This window comes from Trachypithecus francoisi, unplaced genomic scaffold (genome assembly GCF_009764315.1).
Source record: "Trachypithecus francoisi isolate TF-2019V2 unplaced genomic scaffold, Tfra_2.0 Lachesis_group10, whole genome shotgun sequence".
Classification (NCBI taxonomy): domain Eukaryota; kingdom Metazoa; phylum Chordata; class Mammalia; order Primates; family Cercopithecidae; genus Trachypithecus; species Trachypithecus francoisi.
This window is the reverse complement of record NW_022681455.1, coordinates 81,920,600-81,933,095: the sequence shown is the minus strand read 5'-3', so window position 1 is coordinate 81,933,095 and position 12,496 is coordinate 81,920,600. Positions and strand designations below refer to the sequence as shown.

Here is a 12,496-nt window from a genome sequence, read left to right as displayed (position 1 = left end):
AGATCAAGATTGGAAATGAAGAAGTAAAACTATCTCTGCAGATGATATGATTCTGTATATAGCAAGTTCTAAGAATCCACTAAAACTGTTAGAACTAATAAATGAGTTCAGCAAGATTGCAGTTTACAAGCTCAATATACAAAATTTAATTATATTTCTATACACTGGCAATGAACAATTCAAAAATGAAATTTAGAAAACAATTCCACTCATAATACCATCAAAAATTATAAAATACTTAGGAATAAATTTAACAAAGTAAGCATGAAACCTATATTCTGAATACAACAAAACATTGTTAATAGAAATTTGAATAGATCTAAGTAAATGGAAAGGCATCCCATGTTCATGGATTTGAAGTTTTAATATTTTAAGATGGCAATACTTCCCAAATTGGTCCCATTACAGATTCAATGCAATCCCTTTCAAAATTTCAACTTGCTTTTTTAAAGAAATTCACACATTGATCCTAAAATTCATATGAAAATGCAAGAGACCCAGAATAGACAAAATGATCGTTAAAATGAAGGCCAAAGTTGAAGAACCCATATTTTCCAATTTCAAAACTTACTTCAAAGCTACAGTAATCAAGATGGTGTAGTATAAGGAGAGACATATAGATTAATGGAATAGAACTGAGACTATAAAATAAACCCTTTTACTTATAGTCAATTAATTTTTGGCAAGTTTGCCAAAACAATTCAATGGAGAAAGAATAGTTTTTCAACAAATGCTTCTGAGACAACCGGATATCCACATGCAAGATAATACAGTTGGACACCTTTTATACACCATACACATAAATCAACTCTAAATGGATAAGAGACATAAATAGAAGAGTTAAAATTACAAAAGTCTTAGGGGAAAGAATAGGAGTAAACCTTCATGATCTTGGGCTAGGCACACCCTTCTTAAATATGACACTAGGCTAGGTGTAGTGGCTTATGCCTGTAATCCCAGCACTTTGGGAGGCTGAGGCAGGAGGATCATTTGAGCCCAAGAGTTCAAGACTAGCCTAGGCAACAAAGTGAGACCCCATCTCAATTTTTTTTTTTTAGATGGAGTCTCACTCTCTCGCCCAGGCTGGGGTACAGTGGCATGGTCTTGGTTCACTGCAACCTCTGCCTCCAGGGTTCAAGGGATTCTCCTGTCTCAGCCTCCTGAGTAGCTGGGATTACAGGGGTGCACCACCATGCCTGGGTACTTTTTGTATTTTTAGTAGAGACAGGATGTCACCATGTTGGCCAGCTGGTCTCGAACTCCTGACCTCAGGTGATCCACCTGCCTTGGCCTCCCAAAGTGCTGGGATTACAGGTGTGAGCCACAACACCCAGCCTCTATTTTTAAATTAATAGCAAAGAAGATATGACAACAAAAGCACAAGTAACAAAAGAAAAATAGATAAATTGGACATCATTAAAATTAAAAACTTTTCTGCTTCAAAGGATGTCATCAAGAAAGTGAAAAGACAGGTCACGCAATGAGAGAAAATATTTACAAAACTGATAAGGGACTTGTATGCAGAATATATAAGAACGAATCACCCATAATAAAAGGACAAATGACACAATTAAAAAGTGGGAAAAGGGTCTGAGAAGATATTTCTCCAAAGAAGATATAGAAATGGCCAATAAGCCCATGAAAAGATGCTATTAAAGAATAGCATTAAGAAAATGCAAATTAAAACCACAGTGAGACACTGCATGGCACTGGCAGGATGCTCATAATAAAAAAAGACAAAAAATAGCAAGTGTTGGTGAAGACATGGAGAAATTGGAACCCTCATATGTTGCTGATGGGAACATAGAATGATGCATCTGTTTTGGAAAATAGTGTTGCAATTTCTCAAAATATTAAACACAGAGTTACATATGACCTAGCAATTCTATTCCTGGGTATATACGCAAGAGAAACAAAAACTTGTCCACACAAAAACTTGTACATGAACGTTCATAAATAACCAAAATGTGGAAACAAATTCAAACATCCATTATCTGATGAATGGATAAATAAAAGGTGGTATCCACATCATATAATATTTTTCTGTGATATAAAGAAATGCGAATTACTAGTGGGGAAAGATGAAAGGGCAGGAAATGGCTGCTGTGGCCCCAGAGGAAATATTTGCAGAAAAAGGAGCACAACAGCAAATAAAGTGCTAATTAATGTCCAATTCCAGGGCTGATAAACGGACCACAGCAGTGGGCAGCACCACGCCGCCTTCTGAGAGGAGAACACAGCTCTCTTCACCATTCCAGCCACAGTGGGTTTGGAAGGACAGGGCCTTCCTTGCCTGCCCATAACCTTCAGGGAGAGAGAAGTGAAGAATGAGTGGAATCTTGCACTTTGCATCCAAATGATCACCCATCAGTACATTCATATTCAAATATGAAGTGGAAAAGATAAAATCCATGGAGAAGCTTTGTTCCTGGAGGCTTACCGTTCGTGTAGACCCACTCATTCCCCCGAGCACGCCGAGTCCAGCCTTGCAGATAAAGAATTTCACCCAGAAAGAAAAGGTTTCCTCATTCAAAAGTGTGCTGAAAATACTGCGCATGTGTGAATTCAAGAATAACCGGGGAGTGGGCGAGGTCGAGGTTTGAATTCTCCTGGTAAAAACATGCTTTTGCCCATTTGTCTAAACATCTTGAATCCACTTTCAGCCAGTTGTACACATCATGAGGGGGAAATGTTTTAAGGGAGAATTTACTAGTTATCACAACATTTCATTGGCAAAGACTGACTTAGAGAGGAAATATACATTAAAAATTAATTTTCCTACTTTGGCTTCGTCAAAAGCAAACTACGTTTCGTTTCCCAGTCACATGCCCTCCCCATAACACCTCTTTGGCGGTTTCTGTGATGCAGTGAGACACACCCGGAAACAGCCTCGCTGAGTGCTCATTCTTCTGTGATGCGGTGAGACGCATCCGGAAACAGGCTCGCCGAGTGCTCATCCTTTTGTGATGCGGTGAGACGCACCCGGAAACAGTCTGAGTGCTCATCCTTCTGTGATGGGGTGAGGCGCACCCGGAAACAGCCACGCCGAGTGCTCATCCTTCTGTGATGCAGTGAAACACATCCGGAAACAGCCTCGCCGAGTGCTCATCCTTCTGTGATGCAGTGAAACACATGGAAACAGCCTCGCCGAGTGCTCATCCTTCTGTGATGTGATAAGATGCACCCGGAAACAGTCTGAGTGCTCATCCTTCTGTGATGCGGTGAGGCGCACCCGGAAACAGTCTGAGTGCTCATCCTTCTGTGATGCAGTGAGACGCACCCGGAAACAGTCTGAGTGCTCATCCTTCTGTGATGCGGTGAGACGCACCCGGAAACAGACTCGCCGAGTGCTCATCCCGCCCTCGGTCTTCTTGATCTAGTTTTGGAAAAACATCTTACTGGAGGAGGCAGGGGCCCCCAAACCAGTGAGAGACAAGTCCAGTGCCCTGCGAAGAATGTTTCACTTCTCATGTGGACTTCCTTTTAATTTCTCCAGTGTGGCCCCAGGAAACAGTGCATTTGAACCTTTGTACAGGTGCACCCCTCACAGTCGGAGGGCGGGATCACAGAGTACACGGAAGCCCACGCGGCTTCTGCCAAACACTATACTGACCCAGCTAAATGCTGCGGGTTTGTCTTATGCTCCTGTTTTCCTGCCTTGACCTGTGGATCTTCATGATGACAAAACAGAAAAATAAATGTAAAAATACAGGCCTGAAACAGCACGTTTCAAAGTGGCTCAAGTTGATCACAGTGGAGCACATCTGGAAGTTTCGTTGCTAGGGCCGTGAGTTTTGGGTGAATAATAACACAAACATACGACAACCCATTAATCATTTTTTATTTAATATGTAAAATGTATTTGTTAGGCCTTTATTTCAATGAAATTACTTATTTTATTACAATCAAAGTTGTCACATAAGTTATCTTCTATTGAGTAATGATGGACTCAGGGTCAGCCGCCCTTGGACTAGACACCTGTTTTGTAAATAAAGTTTTATTGGAAAATGAAAAAAAAAAAAAAAGAAATGCATTACTAACATAGGCTACAAAGATGATTGGTCCTTAAACACATTATTCTAGGTGAAAGAAGGCAGTCACAAAATATTATTATATGATTGTATTGTATGATTATATGATTCCATTTATATGAAATGGTATTTCATATATTGTATGATCATATTGAGTGTATTCTATGATTCCATTTATATGAATCATACAATATTGTATGATTCCACTGACATGAAATGACCAGACTAGGTGAATCTATAGAGACAGAAAGCAGATGAGCTCTTCCCTGGGGCTGGAAGGGTTGTAGGAAATGAGTGATTGCTAATAGGTACAGCTTTCTTTTCAGGGTGATGAAAATGTTTTAAAATTGATTGTGGTGATGGTCACACAGCCTTGTGAATATGCTAACAGTATACTAAAAACCATTGAATTGTACACTTTATTTTATTTATTTATTTTTATTTATTATTTATTTATTTTGAGACTGAGTCTCACTCTGTTGCCCAGGCAGAAGTGCAGTGGGGCGACCTCCGCTCACTGCAACCTCCGCCTCCTGGGTTCCAGTGATCCTCCTGCCTCAGTCCCCTGAGTAGCTGGGATTACAGGCATGTGCCACCACGCCTGGCTAATTTTTGTATTTTTAGTAGAGACGGGGGTTTCACCATGTTGGCCAGGCTGGTCTCGAACTCCTGACCTCAAGTAATCCACCCATCTCGGCCTCCCAAAACGTTGGGATTACAGGTGTGAGCCGCCATGCCAGGCTGAATTGTATACTTTGAATGTATGAATTGCATAGCATGTGAATTATATCTCAATAAAATTCTTAAAGAAAAGGGAAAATGTCTAGCACATAAATCTTAAATATTATTGAGGTGCCCAGTTGGTGGTGAGAGCTGGGGGCCTGCTGCAGGAAGGCTGGCATCTTCCTTAGGCTCAGGAGGGCCTAGCATACTTCTATAAAAGTCCTTGCCCATGAAAATGTTTTAGGGCCATGAAAATTCTATGGGCCCATGAAAAGGTTTTAGGGCCGGGCGTGGTGGATCATGCTTGTAATCACAGCAGTTTGGGAGGCTGACACAGGAGAATTGCGTGAGCTCAGGAATTTGAGACCAGCAGGGTGACAGAGTGCGATCCCATCTCTACAAAAAATTTAAAAACTAGCCAGATGTGGTGGTATGTGCCTGTGGTCTCAGCTACTCAGGAGGCTGAGGCAGGAGGATCACTTGAACCCAGGAGTTCCAGGCTGCAGTGAGCTGTGATTGAGCCACTGCACTCCAGTCTGGGCAACAGAGCAAGACCTTATCTCTAAAAATAAAAATAAATAAACAAACAAAAAAGAAAAAAAGTAATTTATTTTAAAATCAGAAGAAAATATAAACTTTTAGGGGAAGAAAATGCTTAATACTTAATATATTCATCTTTATACCAATGTGGTTGTAAAATAGAATTCTTCTCATTATGTTTAAGAAGGGCCCCTAATAGGCAAAAGTGTGCAAGGCCCACTAACATTTTAATGTGGCCTTGGGTGTTGGTCTGAATTTGGCCATTACATATCCTCCATTCCAGCAATATAACATTACAGAAAGTTTATAACAATTCACTCAAAATCCATCCACTCCAGCATAGCACTTTATTTTGTTTTATTTTTTTGAGATGGAGTCTCATCCTCTCACCCAGGCTGGACTGCAGTGGCGTGATCTCTGCTCACTGCAACCTCCCCCTACCAGATTCAAGCGATTTTCCTTTCTCAGCCTCCCAAGTAGCTGGGATTACAGGCGTATGCCAACACACCCAGCTAATTTTTGTATTTTTATCAGAGATGTGGTTTCTCCATTTTGATCAGGCTGGCCTCGAACTCCTGGGCTCAAGTGATCCTCCCTGCTGGCCTCCCAAAGTGCTGGGGTTGTAGGCATGAGCCACTGTGCTGACCAACACTTTTTAATTTTAATCCTCCCTTCTAGTTCTTGGCTGTCAGCAAACATCTCTTTCAGTAGGCTATACTCTCAGCACCTGTAACATGTTCTGTGGCCCGGGATGGTCTCTCAGCTGCCCTGGGCCTTATTGTCTTTGTCTGTAATGGAAAGCGTGAGTCCTGCATCTCAGTACAGAGCACAGGGCAGGGGCAGGGGAAGCCAGAATACTGGAACCACAGAGCAGGGTTCACCCATCTGTGGCCTCATGATTCTTTGGAAGGAGTGACATAAATAAGAGAGGAAGCACCTCCTTGTCTCAACACTTAAGGCCTTTTGTGATCTGACCCCTGCCTTCCTTCTCAGACTCATCTCCCACCGCTGCCTCCATCTCTGCCTCTGCATTGATATGGGGCTGGCAGGAGGTTCAGGAGGCCAAAGGGGCTTCAAGAGACCTTATCAGATAATCTAGGAAGCTCCAAGCAGACAAATGAGTTGAGAATGCTGAAAGCTTCTAGATCGTTTTGACTCTCCAGGCCACATTGGTTCCATTTCGACCCAATCTGTCTCTTTGCTGGGATCAGCAGTAATATCCTGAAGCCAGGGGTTGCAAACTCACCCTAGAGTTTATCCAATCTAGCGTCGCAGGGGCCATCTTGGTGGTTTAGGTGAGGCTAGAGGCAGAGCAGTAGAGGGCGGTGGGGACTGTGGCAAACCAGAGAGCTTGCAGGTGCCTTATCTAAAGGAGGCACAGCTGCCTGGCCCCAGGTGATTGCTGCTGTGTGGGATTGTGGGCTCAGCACAGTCAGATCTGCTGATTCTTTCAGAGAAAATTACAAATCTGAATTTGTAGGTAGCAATTTACCTATTTTTATGATCCCGTGTAGGTCAAACAAAATGTGTTTGTGAGCATAGGTCCAGCATGCACCCCCTCTCTTTGTGAAAAAGATCTAGAGGTTGGGCCATGATTTGCTCAGTGCTGCATCCTTGGTGGCCAGCACTGTGTCCCCGGCATCAGGGAGGCCTGGGAGGAAAGACTGAAGAGGGGAAGCTTCTTGTAGACATAAGGTTTCAGTGGCATTCATTCATTCATTCATTCATTCACTCGTGTGTTCATTTGCTTGCTCATTTGTTCATATATTCCTTCAACATTATTTGTTTATTTCCTTTTTCCTAGACAGGGTCTTGCTCTGTTGCCCAGGGTGGAGTGCAGCTTACTGCAGCCTCAACATCCTGGACTCAAGTGATACTCCTACCTCAGCCTCCCCAGTAGCCAGGACTACAGCCCCGTGCCACCACATCTGGCTAATTTTTAAATTTTTTGTAGAAATGGGGTCTCGCTTTCTTTCTCAGGCTGGTTGGAAAATATTTATTAAGCAGTCATTGTACACCAGGTTCTGTCGTAGCTGTTAGGAATCCATCCAGAAGGGAGATGGAGAGTGTCAGGGGAGGGACGTTTGGAATTTTAGATAGATTAAATGGAAAGCCCTCCTTGGGAAGATAACATTTGAGAAAAAATGATAAGGGAGAAGAGGAGTAAACCACTCAGTGCGAGTGAACAGTGCTGCAGGCAGCAGAGGCAGCCAGTGCGAAGGCCCTGAGGCAGGAGAATGTCCAGCATGTTCAAAGATCAGCAAGGAGACCAAAATGACAGGACTGGAGTGAGTGAGGGGGAAAACAGGAGGGAAAGAGGTCAGGGTGGTGATGGAGAGACAGGTCACAGGGAGTCTTGCAGGCCGCAGCGAGGGCTTAGGCTCTAACTTGGGGTGAGTTGGGAATGCTGGGAGGGTTCTGAGCAGAAAAGGAACAAAATCTGTTTTACGTTATATCAGGATACTTCTGGTCACTGTGAGGATGGGGCAGAAACAGAGAGACCAGTGCAGAGGCTACTGCAGTGATCCAGATGGGAACCGATGGTGGCTGGACCAGCGGGAATGGCGAGAAGTGGCTGGATGCTAGATGCTTTGGGAAGCTAGAGCCACAAATGAGATAAAGATGGCACCAGGGTTTTGGCCTGAGCACCTGGGGATGGAGGTGCCATTTACTAGCTGGGGATGCAGTGTAGACTTGGCCCCTGTCCTCACAGAGCTTGCAGCTTGCTGGGGGAAATAGACATTAATGTACGTGTAAGCCCAGTCCCCTGTGAGCTTCTTCTGTTTGTAAGAAAGGGTCTGGAAGAAGTAGAAAGTTCAGAAGAAAAAGAAACTTTTAGGTGAAGAAAATGTTTAATACTTAATAGTAATATTGTATATTCATCTCTATATCAATGTGACTATAAAACATAATTTTAAAATTATTTTTAAGTTAAATTAAATTTTATTTAAATTTAAAATTTTTGCCTGGGCGCAGTGGCCCATGCCTGTAATCCCAGCATTTTGGGATGCTGAGGCGGATCGCTTGAGGTCAGGAGTTCAAGACAGCCTGGACAACACGGAGAAACCCCATCGCTACTAAAAATACAAAAATTAGCTGGGCGTGGTGGTGGGTTCCTGTAATTCCAGCTACTTGGGAGGCTGAGGCAGGAGAATTGCTTGAACCCAGGAGGCGGAGGTTGCAGTGAGCCGAGATTGCACCACTGTACTCCAGTCTGGGCGACAGAGGAGTATTGAGGAGTATTGAGACTTTGTCTCAAATAAAATAAAATAAAATAAAATAAAACAAAATAAAATATTTAATTTTTGTGGGTATTTAGTAGGTGAATATATTTATGGGGTACATGAGATATTTTGACACAGGCGAACAATTCAATTACACTCTTTTAGTTATTTAAAAATATACAGTTATTATTGACTACAGTCACCCTGCTGTGCTAGCAAATAGTAGGTCTTATTCATTCTTTCTAACATTTTTTCGTACCTATTAAGCATCCCTACTGCCCCCCCAATCCCCTACTACCCTTCCCAGCCTCTGGTAACCATCCTTCTACTCTCTATGTCCATGAATTCAATTGATTTGTTTTTTAGATCCCACAAATAAGTGAGAACATGCAAAGTTTGTCTTTCTGTGCTTGGCTTATTTCACTTAACATAATGACCTCCAGTTCCATCCATGTGGTTGCAAATGATAGCATCTCATTCTTTTTTATGGCTGAATAGTACTTCATTGTGTGTATGTACCACATTTTCTTTATTCATTCATCTGTTGATGGTTAGGATGCTTCCAAATCTTGGCTAGTGCTGCTATCCACAATTGGTAAATACAATTGTGCTATCCACGATTGATAAATACAACAATTTTTAGTTAATTATTTCGTTTTTATTTAGGAAGGGGCTCATTAAGGCAAAATGGCCCAAGGCCCACCAATGCCTCAATGTGGCTGTGGATGCTGCTCTGCACTTTTTTTTTTTGAGATGGAGTCTTGCTGTGTTGCCCAGGCTGGATTGCAGTGGTGTGATCATGGCTCACTGCAGCCTCCACCTCCCAGGTTCAAGCGATTCTCCTGCTTTAGCCTCCCGAGTAGCTGGGACTATAGGTGTGTGCCACCACACTGAGCTAATTTTTGTATTTTTAGTAGAGATGAGGTTTCACCATGTTGGCCAGGATGGGCTCCATCTCTTGACTTCTTGATCTACCCGCCTTGGCCTCCCAGAGTATGATCTGCACATTGAATTTCCCTCCCTCTAGCCTTTGAGGAAACAATGAAACAGTAAAGAAAGTGTAAAGCAATTCGTTCAAAATCCATCCACTCTAGCACACCACTTTCTTTTCTTTCTTTTAAATCCTCCCTTCCAGTTCTTGGCCAAGTCAGCACACTCTCCCTCTTTTTTTTTTTTTTTTTTTTTTTTTTTTTGATACGAAGTCTCACTCTCGTCCCCCAGCCTGGAGTGCAATGGCGTGATCTCGGTTCACTGCAACCTCCGCCTCCTGGGTTCAAGTGATTCTCCTGCTGCAGCCTCCCAGGTTGCTTGGACTACAGGCGCCTGCCACTACGCCTGGCTAATTTTTATATTTTTAGTAGAGATGGGGTTTCACCAAGTTGGCCAGGCTGGTCTCGAACTCCTGACCTCAGGTGATCCACCCGCCTCAGCCTCCCAAAGTGTTGGGATTATAGGTGTGAGCCACTGCGCCTGGCCAGCACACTCTCTTTCAGTAAGTTATCATCTCAGTGCGACTAACTTGCACTCAGGACAACATGCAGAGGCAGGCTTGGGACGGTGACCGTGCCCCGTAGAAAACCAAGGTCCTGTGAGAGTCAACAGCGGGAGTGTGTTCCAGGTGGGGAACAGCGTGTACAAATCCATGGTGTGGGGGCTGCACAGGGGTGTACCCGGAACGGGAGCAGAGGGAGAGGGCAGTGGGTGGACAGGCCAGTCAAGGCCTATTCTGGGTCCATATATGGGAATTTGAACTTTCTCCTTTGGGAAGTCATCGAAGAGTTTCAAACAGGAGCAAGCTGTGTGTGCGCCTGTGTTGAATGTGATCAGAGCTGTGTTTTGAAATGACCCCTTCGGCTGCAGCGTGGAGAATGAATTGGAGAGGGGCCAGAGTGGAGGCCCGGGGAGGCCAGTGTGGAGCAGGGTGGATTCTGGGGGGAGGCTGTGGAAAGGAACCCACTTGCTATTGCCGAGGTGGAAGCAATGGGCCTGGATGGATGGGGTCAGGAGGTGGGAGGGTTGGCAGTTTCGCCATCCACACTCCTGGGATGTTGGGCGTCTAGGAATCAGGGTTGGAGAAAGATGTCACTGGGCTTGGGTCAGAGACACTGGCTTGCTCCAGGGCTCGTGGGATGGGGGCAGGCAAACCTCGGAAGCCCACGTGTCCTCTCACATTCTGAAAACGCTTCTCTTCTTTTCAAAGGTGAAAAATGTCGCAGCTTCATTGACCTGGCCCCGGCGTCGGAGAAAGGTGAGTGTGGCCCCAGCTCACCTGTGGCAGCTCTGCCCTCTCTGGGGACATCTTTCCTGCCTTGGTGGCTCCCCAAAGCCCTGTGATAGCGTCTCCTTCAGTATCCCTGGGCAACAGGGTCCTGGAAGCCAGACACCTGTTGCAAAGCCCTGAGTTTCTTGAGCTCTCAGTAGAGGGGGAGAGGTTGGTGAATGGGGACTGCCTGCCCTCCCTGTCTGACGGAGTAGTCCTGAGGGTCACCACCCTTCCATTCCGTCCAGTGCATGCTGGGACTGTGGGAGGGATGATGAGGGTGTGGACGTTTGGGTCAGGCAAGGCCGGTGTTGGGGTTTGCCTCCAGTTGCAGGATTTGACGTTGGAGGAGGGAAGCCAGGTGCCTGATCTTTGTTATCTCACAGGTGTGGGGAGGGCCAGTCTGATTGGATGCTACCATCTAGAGAGGTCTCAGTGGTGTTCAGAGCCTGACAGCAGAGGCTCTGAGCCCACAGAGATGTTCAGAGCTGTGCAAGGCAGTGACTGGATTATCAGGAGCAGGGCACAGCTTGAGTAGGGGGATAGCAGTCAGGATTAGGTTTAGTTGCAAGTAACAGTGACCCTAAATAATTGATTTCAGTGGAGGAATTTATCTCTTTTATAAAAGTTTGGAAGTAGACAATCCAAGGTAGGTCTGCTCCATGAAGTCCTCAGGATCCTGGCCCCTGCTGCCCTCTCTGTTGTCCCATTTCCTTTTTCTTCATGGTCTAAGATGGCTGCCAGAGCACCAGTCATTGCATCTGCATTCCAGGCAGCAGGATGCAGGAAGGGCAAACTCTAAGGTTCCCAGAAGTTATCCTACAGCACCTGCATACATCTCCTTGACCAGAACTAGTCACATGGTCACACCCAACTGGAAGTGGGGCTGGGAAATGTGGTCTTTATCCTGGGCAATGCTGTGCCTAGATGAAAGTCAGGGATTTTGTTATTGTGGAAGAACAAGAGAATGGACACAGGAGGAGAGCCTGCTGCAGGGACATGGGGGAGTGTGGCTGCCTCCCCACCTGCCTACCCTCTGCCACCCAGGAGATAGGCTGCCAAGAGTGAAACAGGTATGCATGTCTTTTCAGATAGCCTGGAGATTAAGAGAGGGCTCTGGGCTTGGGAGTCAGGGGAGAGGAAACTGAGGCAGAAGGGCACGACGTGTTCCGGAAGCTGGTGACATTCTATTTTGCAGACACCATCTCCTTGGAGCGCTCCAATCAAATGGAGCTGGTGAAGTTGAGGGGCAAGAGACAGGGAACCCACTGGGCCCTCAGTTCCTAGAAAGCGACAAGGACTCCCTACCCCCTCTTGACAGTCAGGACCGTCTCCTCCATTTCTTTGATGTCCCCATGGCTGTGTCCTGTTTAATTGCTACACGTGGCCATCTCCGAAACATTTTGCTGTGCAGCTTAAGCCACAGCTTCCAAATTGAGATCACTGGAAAATACAATAATACGACCACTACATGGCTGCTATTTGTTGAACAGTTACTATGTGCCGGATACAGTGCCAAGCACGTTACAAGCATCAACTGAGAAACCTCCCCACAACCCTGTGAGGAAGGGGCTGTCATTTTCACTGCCACCTGACAGATGAGGAAACCAAGGTTTAGAGAGATGAAGTCACTTAGGTCTCACACCTCATGAGGGGCAGAGCTGGGTGAAATCCAGGCCCACGCTTCACACCTCTCCACTGTCTGCAGCCCTCTGGGA

General features: G+C 45.1%; 1 protein-coding gene across 1 annotated transcript in view; it reads left to right on the top strand.

The window, feature by feature from the left end:
* Nucleotides 1–12,496, top strand: part of GSG1L (GSG1 like) — a 269,946-nt gene that overhangs the window by 90,419 nt on the left and 167,031 nt on the right. Inside the window, exon 2 of the mRNA XM_033217915.1 lies at nucleotides 10,719–10,766. Within this exon, the coding sequence (XP_033073806.1) occupies nucleotides 10,719–10,766 (48 nt within the window). The remainder of the gene's footprint in view (nucleotides 1–10,718; nucleotides 10,767–12,496) is intronic.